The sequence below is a fragment of the Aotus nancymaae genome, unplaced genomic scaffold, assembly GCF_030222135.1.
Source record: "Aotus nancymaae isolate 86718 unplaced genomic scaffold, 86718_ANA_hifiasm-v0.15.2.pri h1tg000036l, whole genome shotgun sequence".
Taxonomy (NCBI): domain Eukaryota; kingdom Metazoa; phylum Chordata; class Mammalia; order Primates; family Aotidae; genus Aotus; species Aotus nancymaae.
In genome coordinates, this window is record NW_026988450.1 from 23,555,651 (window position 1) to 23,577,537 (window position 21,887).

General features: G+C 38.6%; 1 protein-coding gene across 18 annotated transcripts in view; it reads right to left on the reverse strand.

Moving 5' to 3' along the window:
- The window catches only part of STAU2 (staufen double-stranded RNA binding protein 2), a 355,158-nt gene that overhangs the window by 169,507 nt on the left and 163,764 nt on the right, over positions 1-21,887 (reverse strand). For all 18 annotated transcript variants that reach the window (XM_021672674.2, XM_064384279.1, XM_064384278.1 and 15 more), the window contains 2 exons: positions 17,163-17,300; positions 11,360-11,491 (listed from right to left, as the gene is read on the reverse strand). In XM_021672674.2, coding sequence (XP_021528349.2) covers positions 11,360-11,491; positions 17,163-17,300 — 270 coding nt within the window. The remainder of the gene's footprint in view (positions 1-11,359; positions 11,492-17,162; positions 17,301-21,887) is intronic.

Consider the following 21,887-nt stretch of genomic DNA (forward strand, 5'->3'; position numbering starts at 1 on the left):
TAGACAAATCCAAATTTATAGTTGGAGACTAACACTTGGGCTGTGCCCAAGTAGACAGAAAATCGTAATAGATATAGAGCCTGAAAGAAGAATTCAAGAGGGAAATTAGAATATATTTTAAAGTGAATGAAAGTAAAAATCTGTATAGGATGTATCCCAGATGTTAAAAAAAAAAGAGAAGAAAAACTCAACTTGTCAAAATTTGTAGAACAGAGCTAAATCAGTGCTTAAAGAAAAATTCACAGCATTAAATTCTTATATTAGAAAAAATAAAGCTCTCAGATGTATAGCCTAAGCTTCAAAATTACAAAAGAACAAAACCTTAAAAACAAAAACAAGTGAAAGATAAAATGGATAAAATGAAGAGCAGAAATCAAAAAACTGAAAATAGAGAAAAATCAACACAACTAAAACCTAATTGTTTGAAAAGATTTAAAATTCTATAAAACCCCTAGCCAAACTGAACAGAAGAAAGAAAAAAGAAATAAATGATCAATATCAGAAATGAAAGTGAGTATCATTAAAGATTCTGCCACTATTAGAAGAGTAAGGGAATGTTATTTACAGATTCTGCCACCATTAAAAGAAGAAGGGAACGTTAGAAACAATTTTATACTAGTAAATTCAGCAACTTAGATAAAATAAACCAATTCTTAAGACTCAAACTACCAAAGTTCATTCAAGCAGAAGCAGGTAACCTAAGTAATCCTATTTATTTTTAAAGTCTAAGTTTGTAGTTAAAAAACTCTTTCCAAAGAGAAAATTCTAAGCCCAAAAGCCTTCACTGGTAACTTCTATCAAATAATTAAGAAATATTGACCAGGTGTGGTAGCTTACGCCTGTAATCCCAGCACCTTGGGAGACCAAGGCGGATGGATCATTTGAGGTCAGGGGAGCAAGACCAGCCTGGCTAATATGGTGAAACTGTATCTTTACTAAAAATACAAAAAATCAGCCAGGTGTGGTGGTGCACGCCTGTAATCCTAGCTACTCGGGAGGCTGAGGTGGGAGAATCGCTTGAACGCAGGAGGCAGAGGTTGCAATGAGCCGAGATCACCCCATTGCACTCCAGTCTGGGTGACAGAGTTAGACTCTATCTCAAAAGAAAACAAACAGGGGAGGTGATCCAAGATGGCCGTTAGGAGCAGCTCAGGATTGCAGCTCCCAGTGAAAGCACAGAGGGTGAGTGGACGCCGCATTTCCAGACGGATTTTTGTTACCCACAGACCAGGAGATTCCCAGGCGGAGGAGCCCTATGGGTCACCAGTGCAGCTGTTTTGGCCAGCGTGGCTGTTTTGCCGGCGCCCCAGCGCGGCGGTTCCCGTTGCCGAGTAAACGAGACTGGGTCCACCCCTTAGCCAGCAAGGGAAGCTCCGGGAAGGCAGAGTCGCTCATTCATCTGATTTAAAATAAAAGGGGGACTGAAACAGGGAGCCAGGCCAGGAGATTCCTGGGCAAAAAAGCACCACAAATCTCAGGGCCACTGTTTCAGCTGGCACAGTGGGTCGCTGCATGGGAAATCACACAGATCCTGGTGCCTTTCCAACAGGTGACCAGAACACCTGGTAGAGAGCCGACCGTTCAACTAAAAAACAAAAGGCTCTGAGGCAGGGAGCCAGGTGATCAGGCCCGGCTGGTCTCACCCCCACAAAAACAAAAACAAAAACAAAAAAAACAGCAATTAGAAAAACTCGGGGTTGAGAGCTCCACAGCAGGCACAGCTGAACCCGGGATGGTCCAGCTCTGTGGGGGAGGGGCGTCTGCCATTACCGAGGCACTCCACCACTACGGAGGCAGTCCGCCGTTGCTGAGGCAGCCTGCCATTGCCGAGGCAACCCGCCATTACAGAGAGAGTCCGTCATTACAGAGAGAGCCCGTCATTACAGAGGCAGGCCACCATTGCTGAGGCAGTTCTAACTACACCCATATAAACAGGACTGCAGGGAAGTTCACATGGCAGCTGGGCAGAGCCCATAGCAGCTCAGCAAAGCCTCTACAGGCAGACAGTGACTAGGCTGCCTCCTTGCTGGGCAGGGTAGCCCTGAAAAAAAAAAAAAAAAGAAAGCAGTACAGTGGAAACTCATAAATAAAGCCCTAACTCCCCGGGACAGAACACCTAGGGGAAAAAAAGGGGTTTATGAGTTCTGTTGCAGCAGACTTAAATGTACCTGCCCAGCAGCTCTGAATGAACAACGGAGCTCACAGCTGAGCACTTGAGCAATTATAAAGGACAGACTGTCTCCTCAAGCAGCTCCCTGACCCCCGTATATCCAAAGAGTCACCTCATAAAGGAGAGCTCAGACTGACATTAGGCAGGTACCCTTCTGGGACAAAGCAGAAGAAGAAACTGGTAGCAATCCTTACTGTTCTGCAGCTGCTGCAGGTGATCCCCAGGCAAGCAGGGCCTGGAATGGACCTCAGTAGTCCTACGGCAGAGGGGCCAGACTGTTAGAAGGAAAACTAAGAAACGGAAATAACTTCATTGTCAACAAACACGACGTCCACTCAGAGACCCAATCAGAAAGTCAACAACCACAAAGCCGACAGGTGGATAAATCCACAAAGATGGAAGAAATCAGTGCAAAAAGAATGAAAACACCTGAAATCAGAACACCTCTCCTCCTACAAGGGATCACAACTCCTTACCAGAATGGGAACAAGACTGGATGGAGAATGAGTGTGATGAAATGACAGAATCAGGCTTCAGAAGGTGGGTAATAAGAAACTTCCGTGAGCTAAAAGAACATGTTCTAACCCAATGCAAAGAAACTAAGAACCTTGAAAAAAGATCTGACGAAATGCTAACGAGAATGGACAACTTAGAGAGGAATGTAAGTGAATTGATGGAGCTGAAAAACACAACACGAGAACTTCGCGAAGCATGCACAAGTTTCAACAGCCAAATTGACCAAGCAGAAGAAAGGATATCACAGGTCGAAGATCAACTCAATGAAATAAAACGAGAAGGCAAGATTAGAGAAAACAGGGTAAAAAGGAATGAACAAAGTCAACAAGAAATATGGGACTATGTGAAAAGACCTAATCTACGTTTGATAGGTGTACTTGAATGTGACGAAGAGAATGACTCCAAGCTGGAAAATACTCTTCAGGATATTATCCAGGAAAAATTCCCCAACCTAGCAAGTCAGGCCAATATTCAAGTCCAGGAAATACAGAGAACACCACAAAGATATTCCTCAAGAAGACCAACCCCAAGGCACATAATCGTCAGATTCACCAGGATTGAAATGAAGGAGAAAATGCTAAGGGCAGCCAGAGAGAAAGGTCGGGTTACCCACAAAGGGAAGCCCATCAGACTTACAGCAGATCTCTCAGCAGAAACCCTACAAGCCCGAAGAGAGTGGGGGCCAATATTCAACATCCTTAAAGAAAAGAACTTTCAACCCAGAATTTCATATCCAGCCAAACTAAGCTTCATAAGTGAAGGAAAAATAAAATCCTTTGTGAACAAGCAAGTACTCAGAGATTTCATCACCACCAGGCCTGCTTTACAAGAGCTCCTGAAAGAGGCACTACACATAGAAAAGAACAACCAGTACCAGCCACTCCAAAAACATACCAAATGGTAAAGAGCATCAACACAATTAAGAATCTGCATCAACTAACAGGCAAAACAGCCAGCTAGCAACAAAATGGCAGTATCAAATTCACACGTAACAATATTAACCCTAAACAGAAATGGACTAAATGCCCCAATCAAAAGACACAGACTGGCAAATTGGATAAAAAGCCAAAACCCATCAGTGTGCTGTATCCAGGAAACCCATCTCACATGCAAGGATACACAAAGCCTCAAAATAAAGGGATGGAGGAAGATTTACCAAGCAAATGGAGAGCAAAAAAAGCAGGAGCTGCAATTCTCATCTCTGATAAAATAGACTTTAAAGCAACAAAGATCAAAAGAGACAAAGAAGGACATTACATAATGATAAAAGGATCAATGCAACAAGAAGAGCTAACGTTCCTAAATATATATGCACCTAATACAGGAGCACCCAGATACTTAAGGCAAGTTCTTAATGACTCACAAAGAGACTTAGACTCCCACACAATAATAGTGGGAGACTTTAGCACCCCATTGTCAATATTAGACAGATCAACCAGACAGAAAATTAACAAGGATATCCAGGACTTGAACTCAGACCTGGACCAAGCAAACCTAATACACATTTACAGAACTCTCCATCCCAAATCCACAGAATATACATTCTTCTCAGCACCACATCACACCTACTCTAAAATTGACCACATAATTGGAAGTAAATCACTCCTCAGCAAATGCAAAAGAACGGAAATCATAACAAACAGTCTCTCAGACCACAGTGCAATCAAGTTAGAACTCAGAATTCAGAAACCAACCCAGAACCGCACAGCTTCATGGAAACTGAAAAACTTTCTCTTGAATGTTGACTGGATAAACAATGAAATGAAGGCAGAAATAAAGATGTTCTTCGAAACCAACGAGAACGAAGACACCACATACCAGAATCTCTGGGATACATTTAAAGCAGTCTCTAGAGGAAAATATATAGCAATAAATACCCACATGAGAAGCAAGGAGAGATCTAAAATTGACACCCTATCATCAAAATTGAAAGAGCTAGAGGAGCAAGATCAAAAACACTCAAAACCTAGCAGAAGACAAGAAATAACTAAGATCAGAGCAGAACTGAAGGAGATAGATACACAGAAAACCCTTCAAAAAATCAATAAATCCAGGAGCTGGTTTTTTGAAAAGATCAACAAAATAGACAGACTACTAGCCAGATTAATAAAAAAGAAAAGAGAGAATAACCAAATAGATGCAATAAAAAATGATAAAGGGGATATCACCACAGATGCCACAGAAATTCAAACCATCATCAGAGATTATTACAAACAACTCTATGCATATAATAGAAAACCTGGAAGAAATGGATAAATTCCTGGACAGTTGCCTCCTCCCAAGACTAAACCAGGAAGAAGTCGAAACCCTGAACAGATCAATAACAAGGTCTGAAGTCGAGGCAGCAATTAAGAGCCTACCACCCAAAAAAAGCCCAGGTCCAGATGGGTTCACAGCCAAATTCTACCAGACATACAAAGAGGAACTGGTACCATTCCTTCTGAAACTATTCCAAATAATCCAAAAAGAGGGAATCCTTCCCAAATCATTTTATGAGACCAACATCATCCTGATACCAAAACTAGCAGAGACTCAACAAGAAAAGAAAACTTCAGGCCAATATCCATGATGAACATAGATGCAAAAATCTTCAATAAAATACAGGCAAGCCGATTGCAACAGCACATCAAAAAGCTTATCCACCATGATCAAGTAGGATTCAGCCTGGGGATGCAGGGCTGGTTCAACATACCCAAATCTATAAATGTAATTTACCACATAAACAGAACCAAAGACAAAAACCACATGATTATCTCAATTGATGCAGAGAAGGCCTTCAACAAAATTCAACAGCCCTTTATGCTAAAAACCCTCAATAAACTAGGTATTGACGGAACGTATCTCAAAACAATAAAAGCTATTTACGACAAACCAACAGCCAATATCATACTGAATGGGCCAAAACTGGAAGCATTTCCTTTGAAATCTGGCACTAGACAAGGATGCCCTCTCTCACCACTCCTATTCAATATAGTATTGGAAGTTCTAGCCAGAGCAATCAGGCAAGAAAAAGAAATGAAGCGTATTCAATTAGGAAAGGAGGAAGTCAAATTGTCTCTATTTGCAGACGACATGATTGTATATCTAGAAGACCCTATCATCTCAGCCCAAAATCTCCTGAAACTGATAAGCAACTTCAGCAAAGTCTCAGGATACAAAATCAATGTGCAAAAATCACAAGCATTCCTATACACCAATAACAGACTTAAAGACAGCCAAATCAAGAACGAACTGCCATTCACAATTGCTACAAAGAGAATAAAATACCTAGGAATACAACTAACAAGGAACGTAAAGGACCTCTTCAAGGAGGACTACAAACCACTGCTCAACGAAATAAGAGAGGACACAAACAGATGGAGAAACATTCCATGCTCATGGTTAGGAAGAATCAATATCGTGAAAATGGCCATACTGCCCAAAGTAATTTACAGATTCAAAGCTATCCCCATCAAGCTACCAATGACCTTCTTCACAAAACTGGAAAAAACCACCTTAAACTTCATATGGAACCAAAAGAGAGCCCACACAGCCAAGTCAATTCTAAGCAAAAAGAACCAAGCGGGAGGCATCATACTACCAGACTTCAAATCATACTACAAGGCTACAGTAATCAAAACAGCATGGTACTGGTACCAAAACAGAGATATAGACCAATGGAGCAGAACAGAGACCTCGGAGGCAACACCACATATCTACAACCATCCAATCTTTGACAAACCTGACAAAAACAAGCAATGGGGAAAGGATTCCCTGTTTAATAATGGTGTTCAGAAAACTGGCTAGCCATATGCAGAAAGCAGAAACTGGACCCCTTTCTGACACTTTACACTAAAATTAACTCCAGATGGATTAAAGACTTAAACATAAAACCTAACACCATAAAAACCATAGAAGAAAATCTAGGCAAAACCATTCAGGACATAGGTGTGGGCAAGGACTTCACGACCAAAACACCAAAAGCATTGGCAACAAAAGCCAAAATAGACAAATGGGACCTAATCAAACTCCACAGCTTCTGCACGGCAAAAGAAACAGTCATTAGAGTGAATCGGCAACCAACAGAATGGGAAAAAATTTTTGCAGCCTACCCGTCTGACAAAGGGCTGATATACAGAATTTACAACGAACTAAAACAGATTTACAAGAAAAAAAACAAACAAGGCCATTCAAAAGTGGGCAAAGGATATGAACAGATACTTTACAAAAGAAGACATACACGAGGCCAACAAACATACGAAAAAATGCTTATCATCACTGGTGATGAGAGAAATGCAAATCAAAACTACATTGAGATACCATCTCATGCCAGTTAGAATGGCAATCATTAAAAAATCTGGAGACAGACGCTGGAGAGGATGTGGAGAAATAGGAACACTTTTACACTGTTGGTGGGAGTGTAAATTAGTTCAACCACTGTGGAAGACAGTGTGGCGATTCCTCAAGGACCTAGAAATAGAAATTCCATTCGACCCAGCAATCCCATTACTGGGTATATATCCAAAGGATTATAAATCGTTCTACTATAAGGACACATACACACAAATGTTCATTGCAGCACAGTTTACAATAGCAAAGACCTGGAACCAACCCAAATGCCCATCGATGATAGACTGGACAGGGAAAATGTGGCACATATACACCATGGAATATTATGCAGCCATCAAAAACGATGAGTTCGCGTCCTTTGTAGGGACATGGATGAACCTGGAAACCATCATTCTCAGCAAACTGACAGAAGAACACAAAATCCAACACTGCATGTTCTCACTCATAGGCAGGTGTTGAACAATGAGAACACAAGGACACAGGGAGGGTAGTACTACACACTGGGATCTGTTGGGGGGAAATAGGGGAGGGACAGCGGCGGGTGGGGAATTAGGGAGAGATCGTATGGGGAGAGATGCCACATATAGGTGAAGGGGAGGAAGGCAGCAGGTCACACTGCCACGTGTGCACCTATGCAACAGTCTTGCATGTTCTTCACATGTACCCCAAAACCTAAAATGCAATAAAAAAAAAAAAGATAAGCTTGTGAATCTGTAAATCATCTTATTTGAAAAAAGGGATCTTTGCAGATATAATCAAATTAAGGATCCTGAAATGTGATTATCTGGATCCAGGCAGGCTCTAAACCCAGTGACAAGTCCTTAGTAGAGGAGAGAGGGAGAAAGAGACACAGAAACACACTGAGGAGAAGACAATGTGAAGACAGAGGCAGAAATTGGAGGGATTCATCTACAAGCCAAGGACTGCCAAGAATTGCCAGCAGCCACCAGAAGCCAAGAGATAACAGATTCTCTGTTAGAGCCTCCAGAAGGCTCCAAAGCAGTCAACAGCTTGATTTCAGACTTCTGGCCTCCAGAACAGTGAGAATAAATATCTGATGTTTTAAGCTACCAATTTGTTATGGCAGCCTTAGAAAACTAACACAGTGATGGTCATGTACTTGACTGGAAAAGCCCTGAACAATTTAACCAACTATCTCCTTATTCCTTACTTATACTCAGGGCACCAAACATTACTCAGGGAAATACCACTCAGCTCCTGGATTTCCATCCTCTCCAGGCTTCTCTCCTATTCAAAGTGCACTTCTTCTCACTCTCCATCGCTGGCTTCTCCTCACTGACCAGAACTCAGAATGCTGGAAGATCCCGGGGCTCTGCTCTCAGTCTTCTCCAACAATACCCCCTATTAAGAGCTCCCATTTATGCACAGGCTTCAGAAACGTGAACATACTGATGCTTCTCATTGTTCCCTCTTTAACCTTAATGTACCATTTGAAACTACAGATTCACGTCTCTCACATCAACCCTTGGATATCTAATTGATGACTTAGATTTAATAGGAACAAACAGAAATCTGGATTTCTCATCTGACAAGTTTGTGCCCTATTGTAGTAGTTCATGTCTCAGCACATTTCCTCAAATTCATGAGTCACTTTTTATTCCTCTTTCACGTGTTCTGTTTCTCCAAAGTCAAAGTCAGTTACTCTGCAGCCTCTCAATTCTAAAACTTCAGTTCAAGCCACAGTCATCTCTCACCAAGACTGTGACAATGGCCTCTTGATTGATTAGAAGCCCTGCCCCCAGGACCTAGAGGATTAGTCTGATCATGTCACTTTCTGAACTCCTCTATGTCCCCCAACACATGCAAACATATACAGTCCTTTCTGTTACACTTGGAGGGAAATTCAGACTCTACACTATGGTTCCGCAAGACCCTGACAACCTGTAACGGTCAGAGAGCATTCTAACTGCTGTAATAAATTTGCCCAATAACTAACTATGGCTCAAAAAAAAAAAAAAAAAGAAAACAAACAAACAAATTCTGTTTTGCTGCTTTTGCCACACTCATCAAAAGTCTTCTTATTGATAAATCAATATATTCAGTCCTTCTCTTATTTGATCTCTCTGCAGCATCTGACTACCTCCTAGTACTTAAAGTCATTCTCTATTCCTTTTTTGCAGGTAGTCTTTCCTCCTCTTTTTTCCTATACCTTTCATGCATCTTATCTGCTACACAGATCTTACCTATTACAGTTCTAAAATATCTCCGGAGTCTTTCCCTTCCTCCTCTCTACTTTCACTGTCACAGTTCAGACCCTCAATATCTCTTACCTAAACAACTCCACTTGCCTCCCGACTGGCCTTCCTGCCTTTGGTTTTGCTCTGCTCAAATCCATGCTCTGCAGTACTTAACAGAATTATCTTTTGAAGAATGCAAACCAGATCAATTCACATTCATGCTCAAATCTTAAATGAGTGTTTCTTCAAACTTTCCACTTTGCATAGTAACTGTGACTTCAGCTTTTCCTGACTTTCCAGGTTCATCTTCATGATCTCTAGGTTCTGGGATACTATAGTTTTGTTATATGGTTAAAATTCCACACTCCCTGCACTTAAAGATCAGCTCCTTGAGTGCAGAGACCAAGTTTCAGTTATCTTATTATATTCAGTCATTTTAAGTGTCTGTCATTTAGTGAGTGTGATGATTAATTGTATATGTCAACTTGTCTGGGTCACAGTGCCCAGATATTTGGTCAAACATTATTCTGGGAGTTTCTGCAAGAGTGTTTTGGGGTGAGATTTACATTTAAAGTGGTGAACTCTGAGTAAAGGAGATCACTCTCCACAAGGTGGGTAGTCCTCATCTAATCAGCTGAAGGCCTGAACAGAATAAGATGCTGACCTCCCTGAGCAAGTGGGAATTCTCCAGTAGACTGTTGTTTGGAATGAAACGCCCAACTTTTTCCTGAGTCTCTATCCTGTCAGCTTCCCTCATCATATTTTACACTAGCCAAGCCACCACAATCACATGGGCCAATTCCTTAATATATATTCACAGACACACAGACACAGATACATACACATACACACATACACATACACAAACACACACACGTTGATGGTTCTGTTTTGGAGAACCCCCTACTTATACACTGGGTATGTAAAAAATGTTTTTCAATTTAATGAAATTAACTAATGCTGGTTTTTTGTTCTGTTTGCTTTCACTTAATTTACAAATAAAAATGTCTGTGAGGAGATTTATTTTGACATGTTTTTATAGATCACTCACCAGTTTTAAGTCAATATAAATGCGTTAAGTTAAAACAACATATATACAATATAAGGACTACAGAAACTGGAACACATGTTAGGTTTCATGTTACAAATACTTTTAAAAGAAGAAAAAGTGTTGACTAGCCAGGTTACAAAAACAGAATTGAAATCTCTAGCAATACCACACAGACAAAGGTCTTTTAAAATCATTCAAAAGAATTGCCTAGAAAACAAAAAAGTACATCTAAGTGTTTTTACATAGATAATTTTGTTTCTAACTCTAAACTTCTAAAATGTGTTCCAGTAGAAACTAAAAATATCTCTGAAACAGAATTCTTACATGAGAAAACGGCCTGGTCTAAAGCATATTACTTTTGATAAAAGTAATTAGTAAGCCTGTTTTGTGAATGTTCACATAAATAAAATGTCTGATAGAAATAATGTCTACATAGCCACAAATAACAAAATGATACTTAATATAAAACAAAAATAAGCCAGTTTCTACCAAGTTATCTGCCAAGTTCCGAATTCAGGGTTCTCTGCTTCCCTTGTAATAGATGTAAGTGTTAATGATGTCATTAACTGCTGCAGAAAAAATAGGGGACCATGAACACAGGTCTTGGCAAAAAATAAATACCCCATGAGTTCACCTTTAAATTTAAAGTAAATAGAAAAATTAGTTTATAGAGTGTCTGTCCAATACAGTTCCTGCCCTAAAGGGATGTCAAAATTTTTATTTCCAGTGTTTTCAGCTGTATTCCAAAAAAAAAAAAGGCTAACAACCTGTGTTCTTAAAAGGCACAAATTAAGACTGTGTCTATATGGCAAAAACAACAAGTCAACAAGTTAAAAATTTTTAAACTGGTATTATATAAAATATGTACAGCCATAAAACAAACTTTCTGTATTTTCTAATCATAAGATTATAAATACTCATTAATATCTCATCTTACTCTGTAAATAGATGTTATTTTGTGCTTGGATCATCTATCTTTTATTGCCTTAGAAAAGTTAAAACTGACATCTACTTTAATACCAATTAAGATCAAAATTTATTAATCACTTTGATATTATGACAGATAGAATACATACATGTAAACTTAACTCTTACCTTCTCAAGTTGATCCTGAAGATTAGTGGATGCTTTATAACCAAGTTGTAATAGCATTGCTTCTGCAGCATTTTTTTTGGCTATCTTTTTATTAGGTCCTGTTCCTGTAGCAACTTCATTGCCTACCTTCACCTGACAAGATTAAAGAAATAAATTAATGGTAATTGTTTTGGTAAACAGGAACTCCTTACATCATAAACCAATTCTACTCTCCAGCATTTGAAAATATAAAGCTTAGTCTAAAAAATGGCAACTAAGATAACATTTATATAATGTCATATATGTACATAGAGAAAAATATGAAAAAATTGTCCTTAAAATATCAATGGAGGATTTATCTCATGATGGTAGACTTTTATAGAATTTTTATTTCCATTTACATTTATGTTATTTGATTTTTTAAACACTGAATTTATATTCATATAAGCAGAAAAATAAAATTTACATTTTAACAGAGTTCATGTTGATTATGACTCCATTTTAGCATTCTTACATTTCAATTAATAAAATGAAAGGCTGAAATTCATATTGGTGCCATTTAAAATACTGTTCACATGGCAACATTATGTAAACATTCAAGTTTACAAAGATTTATATTGAATAGTTCCTGAAAAGAATTAACAGACAAGTGTTGCTACAACAACAAAAAGAAAAAGATTCATGGCAAAGTTGGGTTTACTGCAGGAATGCAAGTTTGGCTTAATATTTGAAATTCATAATGAAACTATTTGCAAATTAGGAAAAGAAGAAAACTTTCTTAATATGATAAATGGCATTTTACAAAAAACCTACAGCAAACCTCAGGAAACATTATACTTAATGTTGAATGAAACTGAAATTAGAAACAAGACAAGGATGTTCCCTATTATTACTACTGTTTAACAGTTTACAAAAATCCTAGACAGAGAAATAAGGCAAGAAAAAGTTAAAAAAGAATCAGAAGGGAAAAGAACTCATTATTTATAGACATGATTTCATATATAAGGAATCTAAGAAACTCTACAGATGAATTATAAGGATTAGATTGTAACAAGCTCTCTCAGTATGAAAAAGAGAACTGCATTTCTACATTCTATCGACATTCAAGTAGAAGATGAAAAATATTAAAGGACATCTTTTACCTTAAATGAAAATCAAATACCTAGGATGTGCAAATATTCTACATAGAAAACAAAGCCTTGTTGAGAAACTTTAAGAAAAACCTAATAAATTGAGCGGTATGCCATGTTCACAGATTGAAGACAATACTAATGTAATGATATCAGTTTTCTTCAAATTGACGTAAACTCAATTAATTAAACTCGATGAAAACTCAATCAAAATTCTATACATCTTTTTACAAGACTTCAACAAGATGATTCCAAAATTTACATCAAAATGTGAAGTGCTAAGAATAGCCAAGATCCTTTTGAGGAAGAACAAGGTGGGGGGTACTTATTTGTCTGATATCTATACTTATTATAAAGTTAATATAAAGAAAAGTTTAAATTTGACTGCATTAAAAATTACTCTTGTTCTTCTAAAAGCACTATTTAAAAAGGAAAGTCACAACACAAGGGAAGGTATTTAAAATGCCATATAACAGCAAAGGACTTGCATCCAGAATATATAGGAGGTTCCCATATATCAGTTTTTAAAAAAGCAACCAGAAAAATGAGCAAGAAAAGTGAATGGTCAATCCATATCTGAGAAGTTGAACTTTTTTACCAGATGTCATTTTGTTTAAAAAAAATTAGAAAGTTTCAATAATAGCTTCATGCCACTTTACTAAACTTCACAATGACAACAAAATTCAGATTTCAGCTATATAGAGTGATGCACCTAGCCATACTTTTCTGTCTTATGTGTAATATCATAACATTGGCTGTTTCATCTGTCCCAGAACACACAGATTCTCATTGGGTATCCACACTTGGGTACTGTTTATCATTTATTCTTACATCCTTATTTAGAGTTTTGTTTGTGTTATTATTTCCATTACTACTTTTAAGTTTCAGTGAATCACCCAATTTTAAGGAACTGGTAGATTATACAACAAAATGGTAACAAAACACAAACTTAAACATAAACAATGTGCAAATGATATGAAAAAGGAATTGCACTCTCTTTTAACAGTTTCAGTAAAGACGAACTAAATGACAGTTCATAGAGCACATGAAACACTGAAAATTTAGTCATCACAGAATTTCTGTAACAGTTATCACAAGTTGTATAGTTCAAACCTGCGAAATATTTTTGAAATATTTCACTGCCTTTTCTTCTAAAACTGGAAATTACCACATCGTGACAAATCAGAATTAGTCTTTGAAACTCACTTTGAGAAGGACAAATCTAATACAGTCAGGCAAGGTCCTTAGAGTTAGATGAATACACACCACCTGCCATATCAGTGTCTGCCTCAACATGGAAGGCCCTATGGATAATCTACTCAAATCCCTGACTAGAGCTACCTCTGCTACCTGTTATTTTTTCTAATGCTTGGTTCGTTTCCCCAGCTTCATCAGTCTCTATGTTGTTGCTGGAATCTTTGTTAGTGAAAAGATTAGGTCAGTTATGTCAGAAGCTTCCTCTACTGTTCTGAGGGTCAAAAGGCATGCCAAAGTAAATAGAAGCCAAAGATCTCTGAGCAGTAAATAACTGTAAAACTGTTTTAAATCTGTTTTTACATGCTGTCACATTTTACTCACTCTCAATTTTTCTGCTGCTTCATCCCTAAATCTTACTTATCTAGCAAGGCCTGATGCCCTCTGGCTCCAGGCTCCTGCTCTTGGACTTAATCAGCTGTAATGCTGTTCCCATCCCTGTAATCACCTTGTCTCTCTGTCTGCTAGATATCCATCTGGCTTATTCTGATACCTTCAAGACTTACTTTTTCTAAAACAAGTGCTTTCCAGATTCATTTTCCTATTTACCCAGCCCTTGCCTCATGCAAATTTTAATAATCGCATGGTTCAGTAGTTTGTAAGCAGTTATCCCAGAGTAATTTGTTAATATAAAAAGACCACATTGCCAAAGGACTTTCATTCCCTGCTAATAAACACAATGGTCACTCAAAACGTCACTTTATTATAAAAGTTAAGTAAGTATATAAATTTCACAAGTCATCTTCCTTGAAAGGTCACAAATTTTATAACTATTGTAAATAAAGTCTCTACATTTAAATGTTAATTTCTATCTATAAAGAAGCTCAATTATTTTACTATGTGGTAAATTTAAGACTGCCAAATATTTATCTTTAAACAGCTCATTTACATGAATCAAATCTTCAAAAACCTAAGACATTAAAAAGTTCTGAAATAGGATTTACCAAAAATTTAATTTTTATTTATATCTTAACAACCTGGGGATCTTAATCACAGGCTGAAAAGTATATAACACAGTGTGCTGATACGCAATTCGGTTTAGTTATCATTATTTGCTGCTTGAAAGATTAAAAATACTCCTGACCAAAATAATGAAAATCTTTAAGAAATCTGCTTTGGAATAAAATACCCAAATAATGTCATGAGAGATTTTCTTTTGTTTATCTAGCAATCAACACAAGTAACTGCATCCATTTTATAATACACCGACATTTTCTTTGGTAACAGATAAAAATGAAAATCTCATCTCTAAATATTTTGCTTCCACATTCAATTATAACAAATGATAACACTGCCTAAGTAGTTTATACAAAAGCCTTTACTTTGATAAAATTGCTGCAATACTGTAATGAATCCACTGGGGCTTCCAGAAGGGGAAAAAACAATATGAATTCAGTGCGAAAACATTTAAAAGCACAGCCAAATGTCCCCATTTGACTAGAATGTTTATGAATACCCATAAAATGGAAGCTGGCCTAAGATACGCTAAATTCCTCTTTCAAAAGTGGTACTCAATATACTCCATAGAAAAGGATTTGTTTAGTAAAGCCAAAGCCAGTTTATATTCCCAATATATGTCTAAAATTTAGGTGATTTTTTTCTTCAAGTTTTGGCATTCAAAGTATATGTTCCAGAATTCTTCAAAGCTAAGAATGATAAGGAGAAAAATAGTGAACTTATTTTACCAGCAAAAATAATAAGAACAATCATGTGCTGGATCCTAATAACATCTTGACAATAATGTGTTTACTAACCAGAGAATTCCCCTCATTTTGGATATCTGGGTTCCCAGGAGTGGCTTATCTATGACTACATTATAAGTTTACATCTTCAAAAAAGCCATACAGGCAGGAAGGCAGGCAGAAAATATCTATCAAATGTTTATTAAGGTCCTACTATTTACAAACTACTGTATTGAGTATTGTAAGATAAAGAAACACTGAAATTATAAATTGGGAGGGAAGGCATAACTTAGCTATACATTGAAAGTTAATCAATATAAGATACTGTATTTGAGTGCCAAAATGTCTACCACATGGTCAGCATTTAATATCTGTTGATTTTATCTAAATTACATAAAATGTGAGATCCTTGGATTTGACTAACAAGTTTCTTTGACTAACCAATTATTTAAAAAACAGTTTGAGACTAGGCACAGTGGCTCACACCTGTAATCCTAACACTTTGAGAGGCTGAAGCAGGAGGATCACTTGAAGCCAGGAGTTCAAGACTAGCCTGGGTTACATAGTAAGACCCTGTCTCTATAAACAGCAGCAATAAAACAAAATTTAATTAGCTGGTCATGGTGGTATATGCCTTGTAGTCCTAAGCTATTCAGGAGGTTAAAAAGGAAGGATTTCTTAAGCCCAGGAAATCAAGGTTGCAGTGAGCCATGATCATGCCACTATACTCCAGCCTGGCTGAAAAGACCCTGTTGCCCCACCAAAAAATAAAATAAAACAAAAAATTAAAAATCAGTTTGGGGAAAATAATAATTTAAATATAGACTGGGTATTAGATGATTCTAATGAATCAAGTTTAATGTAAGAAAAGCTTTCATATTTCTTAGAAATATACACTGAATATGTAAGGCTGAAATGACATGTGGTTAGAAATTATCTTTGAACTACTTCAGGAAAAGAAGAAAGAAAGGAAGAAAGAGAGGGAGGAGAGAAAAATTAATAGCTGAATCAAGTTTGGCAAAAATCTTAATAACTGTTGGTTTGGGTGATAGGCATATTAATGGTCCATTACTATTCTCTCCCCACCTATGGATATGTTTGAAATTATAATAAAAAAGTAAAAGAAAAATTTCTTAAGACTAGGGTTTGAGCTGGCAAGTGAAGATGAATAGGTAGGAGTTGAAAAGGAGAGCATTTTAGGCATTCTACCTCATTCCCAGTCCATCTGTCAATACACTAGGAGCCTCTCCTCAATTTTCTTGGCCACACAATGCAGCAGTCAGATCTCAGCAACTCGGAATGCCTCAGCCCCCACTATGGTTAGCTAGCCAGCTTGCTCTCTTTTTCTAACTTTCCTGACAGCCCACAAGCTCAGGCTTTTGGCCCTGATCCATCTACTACATCCATCCTTCTAAATTTTGTTTCTAATTCCATGTGTCTCCAATTCCCAGTAGTTAATAGACTCTGGCTACAAAATGTAACACAGTAAGTTAAGAGATAGGCATTATATGATAAACTCCATGGTAAATAACCTGTGTGAACTCATAGTCCCTTGGAAAACTCACGTTATCTATTTATTGTAACATGTCCTTGGCACTTGAATGTTTCCACCAAGTCAGTAGGTGAGCCTGGACGGAATGAATGCTTTAACTGGAAACACAGTTTTACTTTCTGCTATTAAGTCCTAGTTTGCCGATATGTCATTTCCATCCTGGGGATTTCTAAATCTTTTCCATAGTTTTAAAAGGTTAGAAATACCTGCATCACAAATTCTCGACGTCGAGGCATTCCTCTTTCAGAAAGCAAAACATAATCTGGCTCCTTTTCCTTTTTGGCCTGTTGAATTTGTGCCAGGCGGCTAATAGGGTTCATCCCTTGGCCATATTCTGGTCCAGCCTAAAAATTAATTTAAGACAATGTTTTAAAATACACTTGTGAAACTTCTTATTGAATCTTTAAAGAAATGGTGCTCCTCCCCTCCACCACCATACCCAAAACTGTGACTAGAAAAGATAAACGAGTCATTTATGAATATTTATAAAGGAAAAACCATAAAATAGACCTGTAACCAAGGCTTCTATGGGATTTGGGGCTCAGAGGTATTAATGGCAAGCTGGGTCAACTATGCTTTTAAAATTGGGCAAACGCTTCAGTATACCAGAGGTGCTTCACAATTTCTGTTCATCAAGAAACATCAAAAAGAATGTAAGGGGCCAGGTGCGGTGGCTCACCCCTGTAATCCCAGCACTTTGGGAGGCCGAGGACGGCGAATCACGAGGTCAGGAGATCAAGACCATCCTGGCCAACAGGGTGAAACCCCATCTCTACTAAAATATAAAAAGTTAGCTGGGCATGGTGGCGCACGCCTGTAGTCTCAGCTACTCGGGAGGCTGAGGCAGGGGAATCGCTTGAACCCGGGAGGTGGAGGTTGCAGTGAGCAGATATTGTGCCACTGCACTCCAGTCTGGTGACAGAGAAAGACTCTGTTCCCGCCACCCTCATCACACACAAAAAAGACCAACCATGAACTGGGAGGAGATATTTGCAACACTTCATTTTTATTTTATCTTATTTTATTATTTGAGACAGAGTTTCACCATTTTATTTTATTTATTTATTTTTATTTTTATTATTATTTTTTGAGACTGAGTTTTGCTCTGTCATCCAGGCTGGAGTGCAGCGGTGCAATTTCAGCTCACCACAACCTTGGCTTCGCAGGTTCAAGCAGTTCTCGTGCCTCAGTCTCCCAAGTAGAGGGGACTACAGGCGCGCACCACCATGCCTGGCTAATTTTTATATTTTTAGTAGAGATGGGGTTTCATCATGTTACCTGGCTGGTCTCGAATTCCTGACCTCACGTAATCCGTCTGCCTTGGCCTCCCAAAGTGCTGGGATTACAGGCAAAAGCCACAGCACCCACTGAAACACTTTAATTTTAAAAAGATATATCTAGTATCCAAAATACATTTTTTAAAACTCCTAAAAAGCATTAAGAAAAAGAGAATATAAAAGGGAAATAGCAAAAGAGATAAACATATGCGTCACATAAGGAAAAATCAGCATATGAAATAATTAACCTCTACAACACAGAAAATACATATTAAAAACCTTAGTGAGTTACTATTTCACATCCAACAATTTAGCAAAATTTAAGAAGTCTAACAGCCCCACTGGGACTTACAGAAACTTTTATAGAATATTGGGAGTACTATAAATGGGAAAACAAGCTGGCAATGTCCAGTAAAGCCTGAGGTGGTACATCCTACCCCCAGTAGCCTATTCCTAGGCACATATATTCCCTAGAAAACTGTTAACTCATGTGTGCAAGCTCATATGTATAGGAATATCCACAGATGCATTATTTGAAATAGAAAAAAGACCTAGAATATTCATCAATAAAAGAACATAAATTACAGCATGTTCATACAATGGAATGGTATACAGCAGTGAAAATGAATTAATTATTGCTACATGCATCAAGATGAATTTCAGAAAGATAATGGTAAGTAAAACAGGCAAGCACATAATAATATATATAGTATGATACATTTTATGTAAAGCCTGCTAAAACTACAAAATACTGCTGAAATTAAGATCTAAACAGTCAATACATCATGTTCATGGATCAGAAGACTCAACAATAAGATGTCAATTCTTCTCAAAATCCCAGTAGACTTTTTTCTTTTTTTTGGTCTGAGACAGAGTCTCGCTGTATTGCCCAGGCTAGAGTTCAGTGGCACGATCTCAGTCATAGCAACCTCCACCTCCCAGGTTCAAGCAATTCTACTGCCTCAGCCCCCCAAGTAGCTGAGACTACAGGCACACGCCACCATGCCTGGTTAATCTTTGTATTTTTAGTAGAGACAGGGTTTTGCCATGTTGGCCAGGCTGGTCTCAAACTCGTGACCTCAAGTGATCCTCCCACCTCGGCCTCCCAAAGTGCTCAGATTATACCATGCCTGGCCCCCAGTACGCTTTTTAAAATTTAATGTATAAGCTGATACTAAAATTCATATGAAAATGCAAAGGACAAAGAACCAGAACTTTGGGGGGTTAAAAAAAAGACTCAAACTACCTAATTTCAAGATGATAAAACTATGGCATTCGAGACAGTATGTGTAGTATTGGTATAAAGATAGACAAAGGGACCAATGAAACAGAATAGTGAGTGCCCAGATACAGATACACACACACACACACACACACACACACACACACGGTCACATGATTTTCAACAAAGGTACAAAAGGAATTCAGTGGGGTAGTCTTTTCAGCCAATAATGTTAGGACAATTGGCTATTCGTATGTAAAAAGAAAAAGGAAAAAAATATCTTCAAGCCAAATCTCATATCATTTATAAAAATAATTAACTCAAAATGTCTCACAGACATAAATGTAATGTCTAAAACCATAAGACCTCCAGAAGAAACATTGTTGTGACTTGGTTAGGTAACAATTTCTTAGATACAACACAAAAATCACCTTCCATGTAAAAAACTACTAATAAAACAATAATACAAATAATAAAAAAGAAGTTAAATAAGTCTACAAAATTAATAACTTCTGTTCTTTGAAAAAAACAAGACACATGATTAAAGAAAATATTTGCAAACTACATGTGATAAAGCACCCGTATCCAGAGTATATAAGGACCTCTAAAAATTCAATAAATTTATCATTATTTGAAACAAGCAATTAATATTTTTTAAGCTGGCAAAAGATTTAAATAAACACTTCATGGCCGGGCGCAGTGGCTCACATTTGTAATCCCAGCACTTTGGGAGGCCAAGGCAGGCAGATCACAAGGTCAGGAGATCAAGACCATCCTGGCTAACATGGTGAAAACCCATCTCTACTAAAAATACAAAAAAAAAGTAGCCAGGCATGGTGGTGGGTGCCTGTACTTGCAGCTACTTGGGAGGCTGAGGCAGGAGAATCGCTTGGACCCAGGAGGCGGAGGTTGCGGTAAGCCGAGATCGCACCACTGCATTCCAGCCGGGGCGACAGAGTGAGACTTGTCTCAAAATAAATAAATAAATAGATCCAAGATGGCCGAATAGGAACAGCTCTGGAGTGCAGTTCCCAGCGAAAACGCAGAGGGTGAGTGATCACCACATTTCCAAATGAATTTTTACTGCCCAGAGACCAGGAGATTCCTGGGTGGAAAAGTGACACGAGTCTCCAGCATGGCTGTTTCAGCCGGTGCAGCAGGTCTCCACACAAAAACTCACACAAATCCAGGAGCCATTTCAACTGGCAACTGGAATGCCTGGGAGACAGAGTCGCTCATTCAACTGAAAAAAAAGGGGCTGAAACAGGGAGCCAGGTGATCTGGCTCAGCTGGTCCCACACCCACAAAGACCAGCAATCTGAAACGCTCTGGATTGAGTTTCACAGCAAGCACAGCTGGACCCGGGACATCCAGCTCTGTGGGGGGAAGAGTGTCTGCCATTATGGAGGCAGTCCACCACTACTGAGGCAGTCCACCATTACTAAGGCACTCCACCATTACTGAGGAAGTCCGCCATTACCGAGGCAATCCACCATTACCGAGGCAGTGGGCTATTACAGAGACAGTCCGCCATTACCAAGGCAGTTCTAACTATACCCCTATAAACAAAACTGCAAGGAAGTTCACACAGCAGCTGGGAGGAGCCCACGGCAGCTCAGCAACGCCTCTGCTGGCAGACTGTGACCAGGCTACCTCCTTGCTGGGCAGGGCATCTCTGAAAAAAGGCAGCAGACTGACAGGAACTTATAAATAAAGCCCCACCTTCTCGGGGCAGAGCACCTGGGAAAAAAAGGCGGTTATGAGTTCCGCTGCAGCAGACATAAACGTACCTGCCCAGGAGCTCTGAACAGAACAACAAAAGCTCACAACTCAGCACTTGAGCTCCTATAAGGGACAGACTGCCTCCTCAAGCAGCTCCCCGACCCCCATATATAACCAAAGAGACACTTCATAAAGGAGAGCTCAGGCTGACATCTGGTGGTATCCTTCTGGGACAAAGATAACAGAAGAAGAAACTGGCAGCAACCCTTACTGTTCTGCAGCTGCTGCAGGTGATCCCCAGGCAAGCAGGGTCTGGAGTGGACCTCTAGCAGTCCTATAGCAGAGGTGCCTGTTAGAAGGAAAAACTAAAAAACAGAAAGAAATAACTTCATCAGCAACAAAAAGGATGTCAACTCAGAGATCCCATCCAAAAGTCACCAACCACAAAGACCATGTAGTTAAATCCACAAAGATGGGAAGAAACCAGCGCAAAAAGGATGAAAATATCCAAAACCAGAATGCCTCTCCTCCTCCAAGGGATCACAACTCCTCACCAGCAAGGGAACAAGGCTGGATGGAGAATGAGTCTGATCAATTAATAGAAACAGGCTTCAGAAGGTGGGTAATAACAAGCTTCTCTGAGCTAAAAGATTATGTTCTAACCCAATGCAAAGAAACTAAGAACACTGAAAAAAGTTTGACAAAACGCT